Here is a 21,488-nt window from a genome sequence, read left to right on the forward strand (position 1 = left end):
AAAAATCAGAAGCAAGCTAGGGAACAAAAACAAGTATTATGAAAAGGGGGAATGCTAGAGTTCTTTTTAGGGTGCGTTTGGGGTTGCGATTTCGTAGACAATAAGTGCGATTTTAAACCAAATCGTAGAACATAAATCGCTTGGGAACTGCGTTTTTAAAAATTGCGATTTAAAAACGCAGAAAATCTGCTTTTTCAAATCACAAATAAGATTTTTTTTAAAAAAACGCATAATTTTAAAGGCTAATTTGCGATTTTAAATGCTAAACTGCGATTTTGCCAAACGCTTAACTGAGTTTTTAAAAATCATTTTTTTTAAATCGCACATTTTAAAATCATGATTTTAAATCACACTTTTTGAAATCGTAAACCCAAACGGACCCTTAGTGTTCTTTGTGTCCATTTGGAATGACATAAATGTAATTAAGAATAACACAAAAAAGAACTCTAACATTTCTTAATGGAAAGCCATGTAAAGAATAAAAAATAGTACTCTAGACTCAGTCACTCTAGAGTACAAAACTATAATTTCGCAAAAATTATGGGGAGGAAAATGCTATTTGAGCAAGCTGCAATAGCGTTCCACAGAAGCTTTTTGATTATTAACCGCCCTCTCTCCCTTGCGCCAAAAATATGTATACACTTTCCATTTCCCTCAAAACCCCTAATTCAAAACCTTTCTCTTCCTCCTTTTCCTATTTCATTCCCTGAGACAAAGTTCACGGCATTTCTGTAAATTCCGAGAAAATCCATGGCCGATTCGCAGTCGGACCCGAATTTCTTCAGCGTACGGATCGTCTCCATCGACTACTACATGGCCCCGCCGATCCCAGGCTTCGATATCTGTTATAGTAGCTTCCACGGTACTACTGGAACCCAAAACGACGCCGTATAAATCGGTTTTTGTTATTCATTGTTTGGTTGCCCAGAAAATGGGGGGGGGGGGGGGGGGGGCAAGAAAGGATATTTGGAAAGTAAAACTAACGTGACAATTTGGCTGCGTAGAAGATAATTTGAATGAAATCTCGTTTTCTTTTCTTTTCCTTCGCTTTCTCGGCAATCAAATGGAGGTTTAGGGTGTATTTATGATTTTTTTTTTTTTTTTTTTTTGCTCTCTCGAAGCCAAAAAATGGATTAGGCTAAGCGACATGCTAGCATTGACTGGAGGTTTTGGTTTTCTCAGGCGCTAAACAAAGTAACATATTAAATTTTTTAGTTAAATTTTTAGCTTTTCATTTTCTGGGAAACCAGACACGGCTGGTAATAATGTCAGGAAAATGCCTTTCATAGAAATCAATCATACAGAATTTTTCTAATAAATGATGTGGAATGCAGAATGCAGAATGCATTGATATATTATTCTGTATTTTTTGTTGTTGTTAGGCTTATTAGGATTGTACACTATCTATTAATTCGCTTCTGTAATTTGATTCTTGAATATTTGAAGGTGGGAAAGTGAATGAGGTTCCTATTATAAGAATATATGGATCTACGCCGGCTGGTCAGAAGACTTGCTTGCACGTTCATCGAGTAAGATCATTGCTGTGTTTGATTTGTACAAAGAAGTTCTGGTTTTTTTTTTTTTTTTTTTTTTTTTTTTTTTTATAGTTTATGTTATCAAAAAGCTTGGATCAGTTCGAATGCAATACTCTAAACAGACATCAAAGCTTATGTAGTTATAAGGAGCTTCCTAGAATAATTTAGCTTGGTTATGTGGAGAAAAGAAGACAAAAGACAGGAATTTTATTTTCCTCCTCTTTTATATTATTTAGTGGTGAGTCGAGCATAGTTCCAAGTAAACTTTACTTTTATCAAGCATTGATAATTTATAACTTGAATAAATGTCTATGAAAGGAACAGAGAATACATGTTATTTAAAGCAAGGAATTAAATATGGTAAATGTTAGAATTTTGTTAATGCAAAAAAAACGTAGCAAATCTTTCTTTCTCTATTCGTATATCATGTTACTGGACTAAATTATCCATATTGTTTCTTGTAGGTTTTACCCTATTTATATGTGCCGTGCTCAGATATTTCGCTTCAATCGGACAAAGATGGTACATGACATTTCTGTAATTAAGCCGAAGTATTAGATTTATGTTGCTAATCCTAATTAGCCAGGATTAAGGTTTCCTTAGGCTGATACTGTGAATTTCTATTTTTCTTTTTAGTTTTGTTTTGGAAGTAGTGTCTTCTTTAGTCCTGATGTGAATTTTGGTCTACCTATATACTAGATTGATCATTTATGTAAACAACTTACAGTTTGACTTCTTTTTATTTATTTATTTATGTTAAGGTATGATGTGGTTTTTACTATCTGGTTTTCTGCTCTATCTATTCTTTAAATATGATTCATATTTTGAATTGCGGAATTAATCTCTTTTCTTGTTCAATTGCATAGGTGATGCATGCACACATGCCATATCTTTTGCTCTTGAGAAAGCTTTAAAGGTATGCTTGGTTGAAACAGGTTATATTTTGGCCTTGCTTGCTATTTGGTCTTTCTGGCAGTTGTCCTTTGGATTGCTGATCCTGCTAATATCTTGTCAATTTACTTTGGTTTGAACTCTTATAGCTTAAAGGTAATACTGGTTCAAAGCGACTACATGTGCATGGTTGCAGCCTTGTGCGAGCAAGGAAATTTTATGGTTACCATTCATCTGAAGAGCTCTTTGTGAAGATATATCTGTATCCAAATTATATCCCATCTCGTATAGTTCTCTATACACATGTAATAATCTTTAAGTATATTTATTGAACACCTTGACAAAGTATAGCTATTATCCACATGATGTCTCACGTGCTGCCAATCTTCTTTTGGTACACCTCTTGAACCTCTGACTGATGCTCAGTTGTTTGGATCTTTTTGTTCTTATTTTTTCATAAACTACTTTACATATGTTTGATCACATAGTGGAGCTTTTTTCTTTTGCGGCTGCTATATTAGGCTTTTACCTTGTTTGGCTAATGTATTGTGGCATTAACCTCTTACTACTTTATTATGTTTATACTTGTAGAGTGGTGCAGTTCTTGATAAAAGTTTACAGCCCCATGAATCACATATTCCCTTTATTCTCCAGTTTCTGGTAAATATTTCTCTACATTTAAATCATTGAATTGGATTTTTTTTATTCTAAGTATTAAACATGATAGTGTGGTTCCCAAATGAATTACTGTTTGATAAGACACTTATACAATATGGGTAGTTTGTTCTTATCCAGAAAAAAAAAAAAAAAAAAAAACACAATATGGGTAGTTTATGATGAGAAATGGCATAAACACCCACTAGGCAATTGGCAGTAGCTTTGGGTGGGTTGTCAACATGTTCTCACTTGAATCCCACTAACTTTGTGTGCGTATGACACATGTATGAGGTGGGTCCTATTGTGATGCATGTGGACTCACAATTGAGTTGCTCATTTACCATGGAATGTTCAAATACTTAAATTCATTTAGCATTTTTCTTCTTTTGTTTTTGCCTTTGTGTCATTCAAGATCTAAGCTTTTCTTTTTGCTAGGTTGACTATAACTTGTACGGGATGGGCCATATGCATTTGTCAAAGATGAAGTTCCGCCATCCAGTACCCGATGCTTTCTCACGGAGGAAATGTGATCGTAATGGTTAGTGTAGACAGCATATAAGTCCACTTACATGCCTACTGATTTCCAGATTATCTTTGCTATTTTCCTGTGCCAAATGCTTCTGGGATAGGCATAAATGTGCCTCTGATGTCCGTAATCATGCAATGATTCTTAATGAGGTGTGAATTTTAACATTAGGCAGACCCAAGTTGTGATGCATCTTTACGTTCACCAATATGGATATCTTCAACAATTCCAGCTGATTGGATGTGGCAATTTCCTAGCGAATTTGAGGCTTCATCAGATCAGGACATTCCTTTCATTAATCGTCAAAGTGTTTGTGAACTTGAGGGGGATGCTTCTATAGATGGTCTGTTTGATATCACCTTTTTTTTTTTTTACCTCTTCCTCTTAGTTTCATGTTAGAATTGTTCTTTATTTGGGTTTTGCAGAGATTCTTAATCAGCAGTTTAAAATTTATTCATCTCTTTCACAAACCCGTTCAGATGTGAAAATGGTCCAGTCACTTATACCAATTTGGGAGGTCTGTTTTAGTCACATATATTTGCTGTTTTTTAATGTATTTGTTGACATTTGGTATTCCTTGGTTGTTCATTTGGCGTTCTTCTTTTGTGTTTTAGGAGGAGTATGAAAGGACTGGAATGCATGAGGTGGCAATGCCTCCTGATCCTGGCAAACCACTTCCACAAGATGTTCTTAAAACTCTCTCACTGGGTCTTGAATTTGAGAACAAACTTATTGAATTGTGTGGTGACGCAATCACATCATCAACTGTTAAGGGAAATTCGGTTGGACTTGGACATGTTAACCCTGACAATATAGAATTAGAAGCTTTGAAGTGTTCTAAAGAAACAGAAATAGTTGGATCTTTGTCACCACAAGGTTCAATATGTGAAAAAGAAGACGGTACCAGATCTACTGAAGGGAGGGATACAAGTCATAAACCATTGTCTACTAATGAAATGCGATCCTCAGCAATTACTGAAACACCAGATCCAAAGGTAATTTATCATGATTTGAACTTCCTCTTCGTCTAATAAAATTTATGGCTCGTTTGGGTGTGCAATTTTTTGAAAAATTGCGAATATCGAGAGAATTTGTTTTTTGAAATTATGTTTGGATGATTTAGAAAACCTGAGACAAAATTAGAAAAAGTTGGATAAAATCTGAGTAGAATTTGATATTTGAAAAACAGTATTTAAAAAATTTTTGAAAATTTTTGATCACCCAAACATGCCATTATTTATTGAAAAATGTAGTTGATCAAGATTTTGCATGTCTATCCTCTTGGATGTCGGGGCCTTTTAACTTTTAAGCATAACTTTACTTTTGACCGCGTGACTTGATGTCTGGGCTATTTTAGTGTATATGGACATGGAAGCTGCAATGAGAGTTTTGAATGCCTTTTGTTTTCTCAAGTGTCTATTTACCTCTCTCTCTCTCTCTCTCTCTGTTCGGTTAGTGAAATAATGCGTATTAGTTACTGGATTTCTCTCCATGCATTCTTAAAATCCATGTGTTTTCCAGGCTGCAGATAAGGAAGCCCTTGGTCTTCTAAGGTGGCTTGCTACTTCTCAGGCTGCCGAAGATATGAACTCTGATGATGAACTTGTTTGTGAGACCATTCTGAGTCCTTTGTTGCCTTCAAGAACCATTGATAAGGTGCTGGAGAAAGCTAATATGGATTATGAGAGCGAGTCTCAAAAAGAGTGTCAAGACATTCTTGATTCAATTGATGACTTGATTGACTTTGAGGGTCTGAAGGAAAGAGATTTACATCCTTCTGATCAGAATCATTCTCCTAGAACTTCATCAGAGAACATTATTCCACAAGTGGATGGCTCTGGGGATGAATTTTTCTCAACTCCTAGTGCTAGATCAACTGGAAAGTCATCTGGAATGGAGATTAGGGATGAACTTGAAGGGTCTTTGGAATGCCACACATTGCAGGATGTCGGTGGAAGGTTCACCAGCAAGCACAAAAGAAAGCAATCTGTGTGGGGCTCTTTACCGTTTTCCACGACGAAAAAGGTGAATAATGACTTGGATGCTGTTGGTTTCCACATAATTGATTCCTGTGTCCATGAAACTAAAGCTCCTGAAGGTACAAGATGCTTGGCTATCAATGAAGCAGGAAGTTATGCTGCTGGTTTTTTGAAAAATGCAGATACAGATGTTCGTGATTTAAAGGAATCAAGTACTTTGGTTGGATGCTCTGTGCGGGATTTGATGAGGAGAAAGCGAAGCTACCGAGTTGAACCACCTGATTGTGGGTCTCATAGGGATAAAAGGGTTCTTTTGGAAGGGGAACAAAGAGATGGCATAATTCTCTGCCCTAGACAATTAAATGACAAGGTTGACGGAAAACCTATTGAGTCTCTCAATTTGAAGCAATCTTTTACAGACCAACAGACGGATTTCCATAAAGCTTATGAGGTTAATGTGACACATTTGGATTGTTCCGTGTATGATAAACACCCTCTTTTGTCCAGCAGTGATAGCTTGTCACAACGTAGTAAGTTGAAAGATGGAAATTTTGGTTCTCATGAAAAAGTTGCTGATGGGTTTGGCATAGTAGCTACCACTGGACCAGTGGATTTCACAGTAAAAGGTGCTTCTCAAGTGCATACTGTACCATTGCTTTCTAAGCCCAACAACGTAAATTCTGCAGCTTCCACGGCCCATTGTGAAATTTGCAATGATAAAGAGTCTGACTTGGGTGCAACAGCCATGACTAATGAGAGATTTCCGCAAAAAGATGCTGCTGCTTCAAGCTGTTTGCAAACTGGTCTGATTGAATGTAAAGTATCTGGTGCACATTATTCTATCTATGAAAGCGGCCATAAATATGAATCGTCTGTGGCATGGGTACATAATAAATCTTATGAGAATCGAAACACCGTGACGGACTCAATGGGTTTGCTAAATGAGAATTGTGGCGGTGAAAAACAGGGAAGGGATTTTGTTTTTTCTGGGCTTGGCAGCTCAGCATCCATAGTTGTCAACACACAGGTGAAATGTACTGATCTAATTGGCATGACCTTCTCCAAGAAACCGCCTATTGCAGACTGGACAGATGGGACAACTGGAAATGCTTCTTTTCCACCTACTACCTCTGGCCTGGAGGAGAAAAATTATGAGGGAACATCAGGTTGCATTTCTGGTTTACTCCATGGCATGCAATATCTTTTTTCTTTTTCTTTTTCTTTTTCAACTTCTCTTTTGGCTTAGAACAAGCCCCATTTGTTCTGAATTCATGTTGCAGTTTATGATTCTGATAATAATTTCATTTTTGTCACTAAGATATAGTATAGTATTGAAATTGAAAAGAGTTGTCATATATAACCAATATATCACAATAATTAAATCTAGAAGTAGTAAGGAAATTTTAGCATCCAAATTGAACAACGAACATGCAATCTTTGTCAGAGGACAATTTTGCCTTTTTACATCCTTGATCCATTATAAACATCATCCAGCGGCTTGAAATCAAATTGAGAGTCATTATGGTTTCATTTATTTGACAAACTTGTCTGAAGGTATTGCTTTCTCTAGTCCATTTTTTATATTTCATGCGTAGGCAATAAATAGTATTTGTTGTTGCTGTCTTAATTAACTTAGAACATTGCTGCCCCTAGGGTTGGTAAAAACCTCTTGGATAAAAATAAGATATTCCACTCTAGGGTGATTCAATATTGTTACAATGAGACAATATTAAGAAGAAAAGGGTAGGCCCAACGAATTTTAAAGTGTTTATGCTCTTTTCCTTCTTCTTTTTTCACTTTCTTTTTCATTTATACAATTCCATATATATTAGCTTGTATAACATGTTAGATTTTAGGACAGCTCATAATTGGACACCTAATAAGGAGGGACACATCACCCTTTTCTAGAATCTGAACACATCACCTTTCTCTAGAGCATGAGCACATCTGCTAATACACACAATTGCTCTAACAAGTATGCATTTTTAATTATATTTGTCCTTTACATCATCAAAATTGTTGATAAAACAAGTTCAGGTTTCTATATGATTTATGTATTCGAGTCTGTGGGTTTCCTCCATGTTAGGCACTAATCTCATCTCATAGTGCCTGATTTATATTATAGCTGACCAACATGTTGCTTCTTTTTTTTTAGGGAGAGATTCGGATGATTTTCTCCCTTTTTTTGAGGGTGACTGTCAAGAAGAGAAAAAAGTACTGGAGAAGCATGCTAGAAATATTGACTCTAAATCTGATCAAGTTGTCATGGGTGTCTCTACTCACTTTCAAAATGATGGCTCCTACTTGTACCTTTTAACACCCGTATATTCACCTCCTTCTGCAGATAGTGTATGTAGATGGCTGTCATGCGATGACGAAGGTTAGCTGAAAATATTAAGTGTATTGACTTTCATTATTTATTTATTGATTTTTAAATTTCTGGCATCTTACTCTTTGGTTTTGGACCTTTAGGTGCTTCTGGATGGAACAATGTGGCATCAGTGGAGCCATCACCATTGAAAGGTAGAACTACTTTAATATTTCTTGGTGGGAAAATAACACTTGATTTTGGCAATGAGAAACTTCTTATCAATTAAGAACTCTTTGCAGGTTCATCTAGCAGTTTGGTTGGTTCACAAAGTTCTTTGCCTGATGATTGTGACAAGGCTTTGCCTGAATCTTGTTCTGTAAGTAAATCCTATTCTTGATCATTTGTGTTATGAAAACCCCAGAAAACTTAATGCAGAAAGGAGCCCATTTGGTGATGAGGTGACAACAAAAATGCAGGGAGGAGGAGGTATTGTGAAAGAAAAAGCATGTGCTGGTTTCTCAGAAGATATATCTCAGATTTCAGGACCAGACGGGAAATCAAGGCCTACTCCGCTTAGTCAAAGTGGATTTCAGGACCCTGCAAGTGTTGGTGGTGGTCAACAATTGACATTGTTAAGTATAGAGGTATTAGTAATATCAGACTCTCTTTTTTTTTCTTTCTTTCTTTTTTTTTTTAAAAAAAAAGTTTGATATTTTTGCTAAACTGAATGTGCATTTTTAAATTTTTTTAATAGATATGTTATCTCAAACTTTAATCCCCATGGCTTTGCATATTTCATATTTTCTGTGATTATTCAGGAAACTCTTCCATGTTACCGTCCAAATAAATGTTCACTGTATACTTGTGATATCCATTGCAGTTGAAGGTTGATCTTTTAAGTATGGAGTACGTACTTTCTAATGCTTAGCACTATAAAATACATCCTGATTCTTTTTTATTAAAGTATAAAATATAGGGCACCATCGTACTGTTGCCAACGGCAGTTATGTCAATTAAATCAATCAATTTGATGTATTGCAAGTGAGGGAGACTTGTAAAGAAAAGCTTTGGCTTCTGGCCTTTCTCAAGGAATATATTTGTAGATTTCCTTTCCCCTTTAAAGTTGTTCGGTAATGGAATTTCACTACCTCCAATTTTAGACTAGTGTTGCTTATTACATTATGGGTTGTTATCTATATATGAATCAGTTGTTTATTGGTATCTCCAACGGGTATCACTGGGCTAAGGGTTTTTTCAGAACATGAAAAAGAGGGGAAAAAAAAAAGCTGGTCAAGATCTTGCTCTTTACTCAGAAGCATATTGGATTATATATCCAGAGTGTTATATCTTGGTATTCTGAGACTTCTAACATATTTAAGGAGTAGATTAATGTTCATTCGTTTGATTAAGAATGATTGCTTTCCACTTTTGCAGCTTTATATAACCAGATGATAGAATTTTATCTATGCTTTGCTTGTGGAACAAATGACCTATCAAAGATTTATCTTTAAAATGTTATGAGTTTTCCGATTTTTATCTTTTATTTTTTATTAATCAAAGTTTTTAAAATTTTCATTGAAAAGTTTCACTTGTTTTAAACATGGATTTGATGGGTGATAGGTTCAAGCAGAATCAAGGGGAGATCTCAGACCTGATCCTCGAATTGATGCCATCAATATTATAGCTCTTGCTATTCAAACTGATAATGATTCCATTACTGAAGTTAATGTGCTATTGTGTAGCAAAACTGAAGCTGATAACAGGTAGGGTTGGTAATAATCACATCGAGATCTCATGTAATTTTCTTTCCACTGCTTGTTTTCTCTATTGAGTGTGACTTGATGAGCTTACTTTTCTAACTGAAACTTTGAGAGAGAGCGCTCCATTGTTGCTGTTGGAAAATGGTAAGACTAAATCTCTAGCAACACAACAAAGGCGGATTTGTTTAAGATTGGTGCTTCTCTTTATTTTCAAGGCTTGTGGGTTGTTTCAGTTTTGTGAGAACCCTCCATTGTTGATGTTAGAAAATGGTAAGACGAAATCTCTAGCAACACAACAAAGGCGGTTTTGTTTAAGATTGGTGCTTCTCTTTATTTTCAAAGCTTGTGGGTTGTTTCAGTTTTGTGTCTCCTCTGCCTACTCCTTGATGAACACACAGCTAATATTAATTTCTTATGTATCATCCTGCATGGATGTTCCTCGTCTGTTCATCAGAAAAAAATAGATGCAGCAGGTCTGCAAGGGTTGTAACTTTCGTTCCCAATTTCTCTTCCTCTAATCTTGTAGATCTTTTTAACTTTTTAGATTTTAGACCCCATTAGGGTGATTGCTTCTCTTGTATATTTTTCGTTTACGTGAGACGTTCTCCGTTTTCTAATAAATTATTATTCATTAAAAAAAAAATTGGATGTTCCTTGTATAAGATGTGTTATGTTCTTAAATGCAACTGTTTTCGCATGTGCATGTATGTTTGTGATTTTCACTGGGTGGTCACTTTTGGTTTTCAATTTATTTTGATCAATCAGTTCATCTGGAAATTAATTAGTTAGTTGAATTCAGGTGGGCCGCATATTATTTTGAATTTACGTAAAAATGGAATAACATATTTACGTGTAATGTTGTGCACCTGACTATGTATTTTGCTGCCTTCTGGAATTTCACACTTGGTAAGGACTTCTTTGCGTTCCGTACCATATCATCACTGGATGCCTTTATTACATTCTCTGTTATGGAACTTCATTTTTCTAATTGCTTTTCATGCTCGTCTTCATCTATTTGCAGAAGTCTTGATGGAATATCTGGCTGCAAGGTGTTGGTTTTCTCTGAGGAAAAGTACTTATTTAGTCACTTTATGAAGATTGTACGTGCATCTGACCCTGATATATTAATGGGTTGGGATAGTCAAGGTGGTTCTCTTGGGTTTTTGGCAGAAAGGGCTTCACATCTTGGTATAGCTTTACTCAATAACATATCTCGGACACCATCTGAGACCAAGATGGCTGGAGGTTTAGATATTCCTGAGAAAGGACTTCTTGATAATATATTAACTGAATCAGTTATGGATCCTATAACAATAGAAGATGCAATCATTGAGGATGAATGGGGCCGAACTCATGGCAGTGGTGTTCATGTAGGTGGTAGAATTGTCCTGAATGTATGGCGACTGATGCGTGGTGAAGTGAAGCTTAGTATGTACACAATGGAAGCGGTAGCTGAAGCTGTGCTGAGGCGAAAAATTCCATCATTTCATAACAAATTACTGACAAAATGGTTTTCTAGGGGATCTGGACAAGGAAGATTTAGATGTATAGAGTATGTGCTAGGCAGAGCAAGATTGAACCTTGAGATAATGAACCAACTGGATATGGTAGGGTAACAAACTTTGTCAGTTAAGTGATGCATATAGGTTTGCATGTCACTGCTTTATCTTGGTTTGGTTTTGGGTTTTATTTTGTCCCATTTTTTTTTTGGCGGGGGGGGTAGGGGGTGGGGTTGTTGAGAAGGCGTTAGAGTTTTTTATATCACTTGTGCAAAACAATGGGATCATCTAGTAAACATTTTTAACGTTAAGTATAACTAAACTTCCAATGCATGGCTGATGGACTTAGTAAAGGGTAATTTTGGATGAAGCTAGCTATAGGGTCTGAATCTGTGGATCACGGTTGTCATCATAGAGAGGTGTGTTGCGTCTTGCCCTAGTTTAAGTAAAGTGGCACTTGCATGTGTTAATCAAAGTATTTCTAATATGTTTAGTTCTGAATTGAAAATATAAATTATTAATGCATTCTTTTCTTTAACTTTATTTTCCTGATTGAATTATCTTGATGTATGTGCTTTTGCAGATAAATCGAACTTCAGAACTTGCTCGTGTTTTTGGCATCGACTTTTTTTCAGTTCTCTCTCGAGGTTCACAATACCGTGTTGAATCCATGCTGTTGAGATTGACACATACACAAAATTATCTTGCTATCTCCCCAGGAAGTCAGCAGGTTGCTTCACAACCTGCAATGGAGTGCCTACCTCTTGTAATGGAACCACAGTCTCGTTTTTATGCAGATCCAGTTGTTGTTTTGGATTTTCAGTCTCTCTATCCGTCGATGATAATTGCATACAACCTTTGTTTTTCTACATGCCTTGGCAAAGTTGCACCTTCAAAGGCAAATACACTTGGGGTTAGTTCATATTCACCAGATCCATATGTTCTGCAGAGTGTGAAAAATGAGATACTGCTCACTCCAAATGGTGTTATGTATGTATCTCCAAAGGTCCGTACAGGCATACTGCCCCGTTTATTGGAGGAAATATTATCAACTAGAATAATGGTGAAACAAGCAATGAAAAGGTTGCTTTCCTCGCAGCAAGTTCTTCACAGGATATTTAATGCAAGGCAGCTTGCTTTGAAGCTGATAGCAAATGTGACATATGGCTACACAGCTGCTGGATTTAGTGGCCGCATGCCTTGTGCAGAGATTGCAGACAGTATTGTTCAATGTGGACGTAGTACTCTCGAAAGGGCGATTTCATTTGTGAATGCACATGATAAGTGGAAAGCTAAAGTTATTTATGGTGATACTGACAGCTTGTTTGTCCTCCTCAAGGGACGCACGGTCAAAGAGTCTTTTCGAATTGGTAATGAGATTGCATCTGCAATCACTGCTATGAATCCAAACCCAGTCACTTTGAAAATGGAGAAAGTTTATCATCCATGCTTCCTCCTTACTAAGAAACGCTACGTTGGTTACAGTTATGAGAGCCCAGAACAGACTGAACCTATATTTGATGCTAAAGGTATTGAGACAGTACGCAGGGATACATGTGAAGCTGTTGCCAAGACTATGGAGAAGTCGTTGAGGCTCTTCTTTGAACATCAGGACCTTTCTGAGGTTAAAGTATATTTGCAGCGTCAATGGAGCCGGATTTTATCTGGCAGAGTTTCTCTTAAGGATTTTGTTTTTGCCAAGGAGGTTCGATTGGGTACCTACTCTACAAGGGGCTCTTCATCGCTCCCACCGGCAGCAATTGTCGCCACGAAAGCAATGAGAGCTGATCCCAGGGCAGAACCACGCTATGCGGAGAGAATACCTTATGTTGTAATACACGGAGAACTCGGTGCCCGCCTGATTGATATGGTTGTGGATCCAATGGAACTTTTGGCAATTGATTCCCCCTTTAGATTAAATGATTTATATTACATCAACAAACAAATAATCCCAGCTTTGCAGCGGGTATTTGGACTTGTTGGGGGCAACTTGAACCAGTGGCTTATAGAGATGCCCCGTCCGGTGAGGGAAGCCTTTGCTAAACGCCCAAGCTATGCTCCAAATCCGCACAGAACCAGAATTGATTATTACTATCTCTCTAAACATTGTATACTTTGTGGTGAGTTGGTCCAGGCATCAGCCCATCTGTGCAATCAATGTTCGCAAAAGGGAGCTGCTGCTGCTGCAACAGCTGTGATAGGAAGAACTTCAAAAACGGAGAGAGAGATGCAACACCTTGCTGCTATATGTCAGCATTGTGGAGGTGGTGACTGGAGTGTCAAGTGCACTTCGCTGGCGTGCTCGGTGTTTTACGAGAGGCGGAAAGTTCAGAAAGAGCTGCGAAGTCTTTCTTCTGTTGCTGCTGAGGAAGGTTTCTACCCAAAATGTATGGTCGAGTGGTTCTGAACCGCCAATATGTCACGCTTGCTTGAACTTGTGGAATAGGAAGAAACCCTCAAATCTGCTCGTATTGTTGTATCTCCATTTTTGAGTGTGGCGGTTGTGTTGTAACTTGTTTTAATGTAATTAATCGTATGTTTCTGTACAGAAACAATGAAGTTTGTGTCTTCCCTGTCCTGTCTTGCTCATAATATTTATATATTGTTGAAATTTCGAAATGATGCAATTCCAAAATGTAAATTTGAGGACGTCGCTCCCTCCGCCCCTGAAGTCTAATTTAAACTTACGTGTCATTAAAACATGTGAAAATAGAATTCAAAAAGAGCATGTGAAAATAAAAAATGTAGATAAAAATTACTTACTTTATTAAAAATCAGGAAAAAGCACACATATCTTCTTTAAATTATCACTCAATTGTCAAAATTCTCTCCAAACTATTAATTGTGGCAATCCCCGTTTGGTAACCCCCTCCCTTCAAGTATGAGAAATTTTTTTTTTTTTAGTGGTTGTAAAAAGTAATGGATATGATATAAAGTAGAAATAATTTATATGGAAAAGTGAAAAAAAAATTTGTATTGTAATGATTTTTTTTATTTAAATAGTAATAAAAAGTTAAGAATGTTTTAAAGTTGATTTTTTTGGGAGAAATGAAAAGAAGGGGAGGAGAGGAAGGGGTTGCCAAACGGGGTTATGTCCCTCCTCAAACTACTAAAACATGTCAATATCCCTTTAAGACCAACAAAAAAACAAAAATGGCCATAAATTTTTTTTAATAAGACAAAAATGTCTTTATAAATTCGGAAAAAAAAAACTTAAACTAAAAAAAAATAACTTTTTTTAAAAAAGAAATTAAAAGAAATTAAGGAAAAAACAAAAAAACGAAAAAATAACTGAAAATTAAAAAACAAATGGAAGAAAAATTAAATAAATCTTTTTATTTTTTTTAATTTTTAATTTTAGACTTTTTTTTAGTTTTTTTTTAAATAATAATTTTATGAAGGGCATTTTTGTCATTTGAAGGAGGTCATCGACATTTTTCGATAGATTAAGAGAGAGATTGACACAATTAATAATTTAGAGAACATTGACAATAAAATAGTAGCTCGAGGAGGTCATATACTTTTCCCTAAAAACTAAATATCCGTTAGTTACAGAAATGAGAAATACAAACCCACAATCTCATCTCTCATTTATCTTTCTTTTATTGTGTTTTTTCTCTTCTTGGCAAAATTTAACCTATCTTATGCATTTGATTGTTCAGCTCATCCTCTACTTCATTTTTATAAGAAAAGAAAATTGTCATTTCAATTCTAACTCATTTCAATTTTATTTTATTTTCACTTAAAAAAAATAAAAACAAAAAAAAAAACCTCATACGCATTTCCATTTTTGAAAGTGGAACCCCGCAGGGGTTTAAGCCTTCTTCCCTGTCTCTCTCTCCCTCTCGTTCATGGAGGGTTTAACACTCCAGCTCAAACCCTAAACTCTCTCTCAAATGGCACAAACCCCATTCTCTCTCCTCCTCCTCAGACGACTCACTCTCTCCTCTCAAAACCCCAAACCCCATTTCCTCCCCTCTCTCCTAAAACCCTTCTCCACCTCCCAACCCTCCCCATCCTCCTCGTCAGAGCCACCACCAAAACCCTCCTCCCTCTCCGCCCGCCTTAGCTTTGTCTTCGACCAAATAGACGCCATCGACAAACAACAGCACCAGATCGTCTCCCAGAAGGACCAAACCCTCCAGCGCATCCGCGCCTGGCGCCAGTACCGAAAACCCCTAACCGACCCACCACCTCAGTCAGAACCGGAACCATCACAGTTAGGCTTAGGGCTCAATAGCAACGATAAGGATGCTGCCAATTCCATGGTGAAGGAGGAGGAGGAGAAGAAGAAGAAGGCGGTGGTGGAGGTGGTTCACCCGTGGCCGGAGTGGATTGAGCTGATGGAGAGGTTGGTGGGGCAGAACTACTTCGATCATAGGAGGAAAGACGAGGACAGTTTGGTCCAAGAGCTGGGCTTCGATGCGGCCGAGATTCCGGGGGTTGATGATCCGGGAATCGATTTTACCAAGGATTTCAAGGCCGTGCAGACGGCGTGCCTCAATTTTGGGAAGGACCGGTTCGATATTATAAGGTTTGTGGTATTCGATGGTGTTCTGGAAAGTGAATTCTTTTTTTGGTGCTTGCTTTAAGGGTTTGGTTTGAGAGCGTGAAATGGGTTTGATTGGAAGTGGATTATGTGTACAAGTAGGAAACATGGATTTTGGTGATGACATTACTTTGGAATTAATTGAATGATAAACTTAATGGTAATATAAGCGAGCATTGCTTATATCAAAACAAAGTGGGTGTCAGTTAGCTCAGTTAGTAAAGTCTCTTGTCAGTTAGACCTGGTATTGAATCCCGCCTACACTGAAGGAGAGGGGACCAAGGGAAGGGGGAGGTCTATCACTCATTGTGTGTCGCCCCCGGGCCCAATGGGTATCCAATGGATCAAAAAGAAAGCATTGTTTTTTATTTCCTCAACAATGAATTTGAAGGAAAAGTGGAACAATATGACCATTGCAGTAGATTCGTGTTAGACTGGAGTACTGAACCCTCTAAATACCCTATTTTTTGTCTAGGACCCTAGGTTAATGTTGTTAATGCATGTGACGGGTAACACTATTGCATTTCACACCACTTCGCTTTGCAAGTGCTGAGACACAAAATTAATTTCAGGTCATTGTCGAGACAGGATATTCAAACTTTGGTTGGTTTTGGGTGCCCAAGTGTGGACAAGAAGGTGGTTTTCTCTGCAAAACTTTTGAGGAAGCGCGTCCAACTTGATGAAGGAGATGTGAGTGTTACGCTTTTACCTTGTTTTGTGTTGAGCATAATGCTTGCAGATTTCATACAAAACTGAGTTATGTACTGACATTACTGTTGGCTCTTCTTTCCCACCCTCCCCTATTTCTCCTCCCCACTCTTTTGTTGCTTAGCATTTCAAGTCTTTGCCTCCTGGACGCTCTATCCTTTTATTTTACAATCAGACTCAATAGACATATTTGCCATTGTAGTTGTGAGAAGATTATGTTTTCAACTCTAGGATGTTTGCATCATGGATTTAAACCTCCAGCCTTTAAAAGATACTGAGCTGTTAAATGTAGCAGTACTTTGCCCTGCCATCTGACTCAGTCAACAAATATTCAAACTATTTACTTCATCTTCCCAACCCCCCCCCCCCCCCCTCCCCCCCCATTTTTCCAGTGATGAGCAATTTCCTGTATAAGATGTGAGGCAGTCTTTTAGCGTTTTTCTAGTTTCCAGATTCTTTGCCTCATCGTCATACCTATCTATAATTGTAGATAATATTATATATTATATAATTGCATTGATGAAGACCATTTGTATGTCAGGTTTGCAGTTCCTGCAGTTTGAGGAACTCCTGCGAAAGAGGATATTTGCTTACCAACAAAGAGGACGAGGCACGGACTATTGATATTATGCGTGTCCTATTGGCTTTTGCTTTTGACCCCGTGAACGGATCAATAGTCAATAAGGCTCTTCTGAAACAAAAGTCTATCAAAAATGTTGTCCGTAAGTTGTTACATGAGGTTGTCAAGTTGAGCTCAGTTCCAATAGACCCCAATCTTCCTCCTCCAGTAATAAAAAAGCCCCCACCAAAAGTCAAGCAGGCTCCTCCTCCTCCAAGGAAACGAGTTGGACGTGACGACGTTGAGATGAAAAAAGGAGACTGGCTATGCCCCAAGTATGTCTTATCTAAACTTCTTTTATCTGCTCATGGCCAGGCCAGTCGTTTTGTTCTGTTACCAATACAAGGGTTGTAACTTTTCTGAGGATGAATATAAATTCCTGTGCAATTTTTCATTTCAAAATATATGAACCTCGAAGAGTTTTCTTTGCTGCTTTATGGGTAGCCCTGTCGATGTGGTTACACATGATTTTCATGCTTGCTTATAAATATCTGCAACCCATTACAATGTGCTTTCAAGGCAGATCCTTACCAACAATTAAAGATGCTGAATACTTGCTGTTCTCAGGTGTGACTTCTTGAATTTTGCAAAGAATACCATATGCCTACAATGTGATGCCAAACGTCCAAAGAGACAGCTGCTTCCTGGAGAATGGGAATGCCCCGAGTAAGATTCATTCCAAGGCTATGCTCTTTTCCCCTTGTTCTTACTGATATTATCTTGAAAATATATTTAGGATTAGTTGGCTGTATTGAATTCTATTTGTAAACTATGATATATTTGCGTACGATCATAGGTTCATTGGGGTGCATGCAAGGGCTACACAATTTTGTATTGGTTTAATTAGAGAATAATTAGACAGAATTTGGTAACACAGTTCGATAATTAGGACCAAGTTTTTGGCATTTTCTGCAGCATCGGTTAACCCTTCCATAGCTTTCAATGGAGTTTAATGGTTATGAGATACTGTTATATGATAATTACTATTCACTGTCACCTCCTTGGAACCTGCAAAAACGTTGGTTACCGGCCCCCTTAAAAGTTTTTTTTTTCAATGTGCGTTGTAGATGAACATCCATGTTTCTACACAGCCAGCTTTCAGAGTTTATTATATCCCTTATTGTTGGTTCTGTTATTTGGCAGGTGCAACTTCTTAAATTATAGGAGAAATATGGCATGTTTTCATTGTGAATGCAAGCGCCCGTCTGATGAATTTATGGAGAACAAGATGCAAGAAAAGCAACGTGGTCCTAGTACAAGGTTGGAGAGGACTGCTCACCGGCAAGAGGTTTCTAATGCATGGAATTTTGATTTTGATGACAATGAATCAGATGGGGCAGATGTTGCTGCTTTTGAGTATGCGGATTCTTCCGTTGTGGCTGAAGATTCTCCTTTAGATAACCAGGCCCATGGAGGAAATTTCAGAGGGCCTGAAGGCAATTTTAGTAAAGCTAGCAGAGTGCCAAGGGTCCATGAGAAAGAATATTCTGATGGTGATACTAATAGACCTGGGATGGGGTTTGATGATTTTGAGGATGAAGAAGATAATATTGATAGTTACGAGCTTGAAATTCCTCATAACAATTCAGCACGGAAGGCTTCTTCAAATGAATTTTCCGAGGCTGAAGGGTACTCTGGATCAGAAGATTTTGAAGGCATTAATAATAATGTACCTGCTCGTCGCAGACCAAGTTCCCCATCTTACAATAAGCCATCTAAATCTATGCATCGAAATGCTGCTTTCTCTGGCTCTGAGGATGATTTGGTTTCAGATGAAGATCTTTCAGTTCATCCCAACTGGAAATCTAGTCATGTTGCTGATTCTAGACAGAGAAGTAGAGGTAGAGGTCAAGCAGGTCCCTCCAAGGGATTAAGCTTTGGTTCTGATGAGGAACTTGGCCTCTACTCTGATGTGGATGATGATTTAGACGAGAATTTCAGATCCAGGCAAAAGAATGGGAATAGATTGGGTTCTGGGAGGAGGGATTTCCGGAGGAAAGGAAGTTCTGATGTTGAAGACGGTCGCTTTTCTGGTCCAGATTTTGACAATGATGATATGCGTTCTTCTAGAAATAGATTGAGAGGGAATAAAGTAGAACCTGATAGAAGACGAAACAACTCTCAAGGTCGTGCCAATCATAACTTCACAAGGGACACAAAATTCAGATCCAGTAGTAAGATGGGTAGTGGAAGGAACTCTTTCAATGATGATTTTGATGAACCGTTCCAAGGGTCTCGAGGTAATAACCGAGGATCTCAAAAGACTCGTCATGATGGGGGGCGAAAGAGGGATAGGGAGGGTGATATGTGGAACTCTAAGGCGCGTGGAAGAGGAGATAGTTTTGGGAAGCAGCAGCGTGGAAGGCGGAATGAATATGATAGGGACATGGACAGGGATTCTGGTGAATTTAAAAACAGTAGGCGTGTTGTAGAAAGATAGATCGGAGCCATGGGATAAGCAGAATCTCACTAATTGGTTATTCTAGCCTCTGATAGTTAGCAGAATAGCAGTCACAAGATCAATATTCGTGAAAGAGGGAAGGAAAACACGTTTGGTTTCCTATCTGCCACCGCTGTAAAGTAAGTTAGCAAAATAGCAGATATTTGTGGTTCTTTTAAATTGGCCCGGGTATCAGATTGGTCTTATCCTGGTGATTTGAGCGTCTGATTTTATTTGCCTGCTGGTTGCACAGAAATGTTGTACCCTTTTTTTGGGGGGGAGGGGGCGGGTTGGGTTAGGTTATTTAGCTTCTTCTTTCAGTATTGTTCCTGAACTGCTCAGATGTTCGATTGATTATTCGAGGAAGGGTACTGCTTTTGTAAATCTAATCGAAAAAATTTGTGAGTTTCCTTGGCAAGTTTTGCATCGTTTTTTTTTTGGGGGGGGGGGGGGTGGGGATGAATAGACATTTGTGTCAGTGCGCGCTAGACATACTTACAGGCAGGTTTAACCAAGATTCTATAAATAGTCTGATTCTTTTGATTATTTGCTCTGTATTGCGACGAAGTTTTGTTTTGTAGATGAAATAATGATCCTCCATGAGTAGAGCAGATGTGTTTTTAGATTTTTCATTCTTGTTCCACCTTCGTTACTTATTATGCGCAAGAACTTAGAATGTGTATGCCAACTAATTTTTCCTGGTATTACACAACGTGTTAAGGAGTTGGAATTGCATTATTTATTCTTGGGTATTTGGGGGTATTAGAGATGGCAAACTCCCCATGAAGAAACTCTCAAAGCCAGCCTCATATATTCATTGACCAATTTAGCATGCGTATATAGTAATAGCCCTATGGCAAAAGCAGACAGTGAATGAGGAATTGGTGCAAGTCTTTACAATGGTGGTGGTAGCAGTAGAGATTTTGCCCTCCAACCCTTCATAAAAAAAGGAGAGGAAAATCTGGAAACAAAACTCACAACGAAGAGAACAGTGAACATGAAACAGAATTCAACGAAGAAACAGGTAGAAATAGAAGATATCCCATCTGATCTCAAATCTTCCAGCTGAGGACCCCTTATTGCAGGTGTGTTTTCAAGCCCTTCTGCAAATATCTTTCCGAACCATATATTTTTTTCACATTGCACTGTTAGCCGAGCACATGAATACCCTTTCTTGCTCTAATGCTCTTCATCACCTCACCGGAAAACTACGAGGAGGGCCTCCGCCTTGTGAGCAAGACATTGACAACATTGTTCGCATATTTACGGCTGATAAATATGTTGCAGTGAAAATTAACATTTGAATCAGGACTTGTATATATATATATATATATATATATATATATATATATATATATATATATATAGTAATTTAGGAAAGACATTTACAAAATTAAAAAATAAATAGCTAAATTGCAGAAATTGAGGCGGTCGGTTGGCCTTGTTTTTCTATCCTCTTCACGAAATGATAATTATTGATATATGTTTTGCCTTTTCTCACAACATTCGATATTAAAATATATAGAGTCAGATAGAGATAAGATTATAGGAATGATATGTTTTATATTTGAATTGGAATTCTATTCCATGTCATTAGGATTATATTATTTAAATTAAAATTAAAATTAGGATTAATTAGAGTTCTTATCAGTTTAGGTGTGGTTTTAGAGATACGTTATGTTTACAATTTTTGTAAAACTCTTATACAATTCAAACAATTTTTTTGAAAAGAAAAATCAACTATTAAATATGTAAGATTCATATGTAAGAAAACATATCCAATAGTTAATCTGTAAAAACATTGTACAAGAGTTGTACAAAGATTATATACGTATCATATTTCATCATTTTATTATACTCTATTTAAAGAGCAGCTTGTTGTCAATAAAATAATAAGAGAAGTTGTGGTATTCTCTTGTCCTGAGTGGAGTCTTGTGGTCTCTCATACCCGAAATGAGCTACTCAAATCTTATCCCAAATCACAACCTAACATCGAGTATCTATCAAAGTCTAA

General features: G+C 37.4%; 1 protein-coding gene across 1 annotated transcript; it reads left to right on the plus strand.

Annotated features, from left to right (window-relative positions):
- The first annotated feature begins 595 nt into the window (after positions 1 to 595).
- Positions 596 to 19,755, plus strand: LOC133851121 (DNA polymerase zeta catalytic subunit). The gene is given in 24 exon segments (XM_062287435.1): positions 596 to 862; positions 1,447 to 1,529; positions 2,000 to 2,057; positions 2,402 to 2,451; positions 2,576 to 2,688; positions 2,778 to 2,820; positions 3,018 to 3,086; positions 3,519 to 3,621; positions 3,785 to 3,952; positions 4,035 to 4,126; positions 4,224 to 4,604; positions 5,131 to 6,754; positions 7,744 to 7,968; positions 8,061 to 8,111; positions 8,199 to 8,275; positions 8,376 to 8,543; positions 9,520 to 9,662; positions 10,681 to 11,266; positions 11,742 to 13,550; positions 15,031 to 15,692; positions 16,280 to 16,397; positions 16,957 to 17,309; positions 17,602 to 17,700; positions 18,178 to 19,755. Coding segments are annotated over 24 exon segments (8,484 nt in total). The 5' UTR covers positions 596 to 750; the 3' UTR covers positions 19,475 to 19,755.
- The last annotated feature ends 1,733 nt before the right edge of the window (positions 19,756 to 21,488 follow it).

The sequence above is a fragment of the Alnus glutinosa genome, chromosome 12 (genome assembly GCF_958979055.1).
Source record: "Alnus glutinosa chromosome 12, dhAlnGlut1.1, whole genome shotgun sequence".
Taxonomy (NCBI): Eukaryota; Viridiplantae; Streptophyta; class Magnoliopsida; order Fagales; family Betulaceae; genus Alnus; species Alnus glutinosa.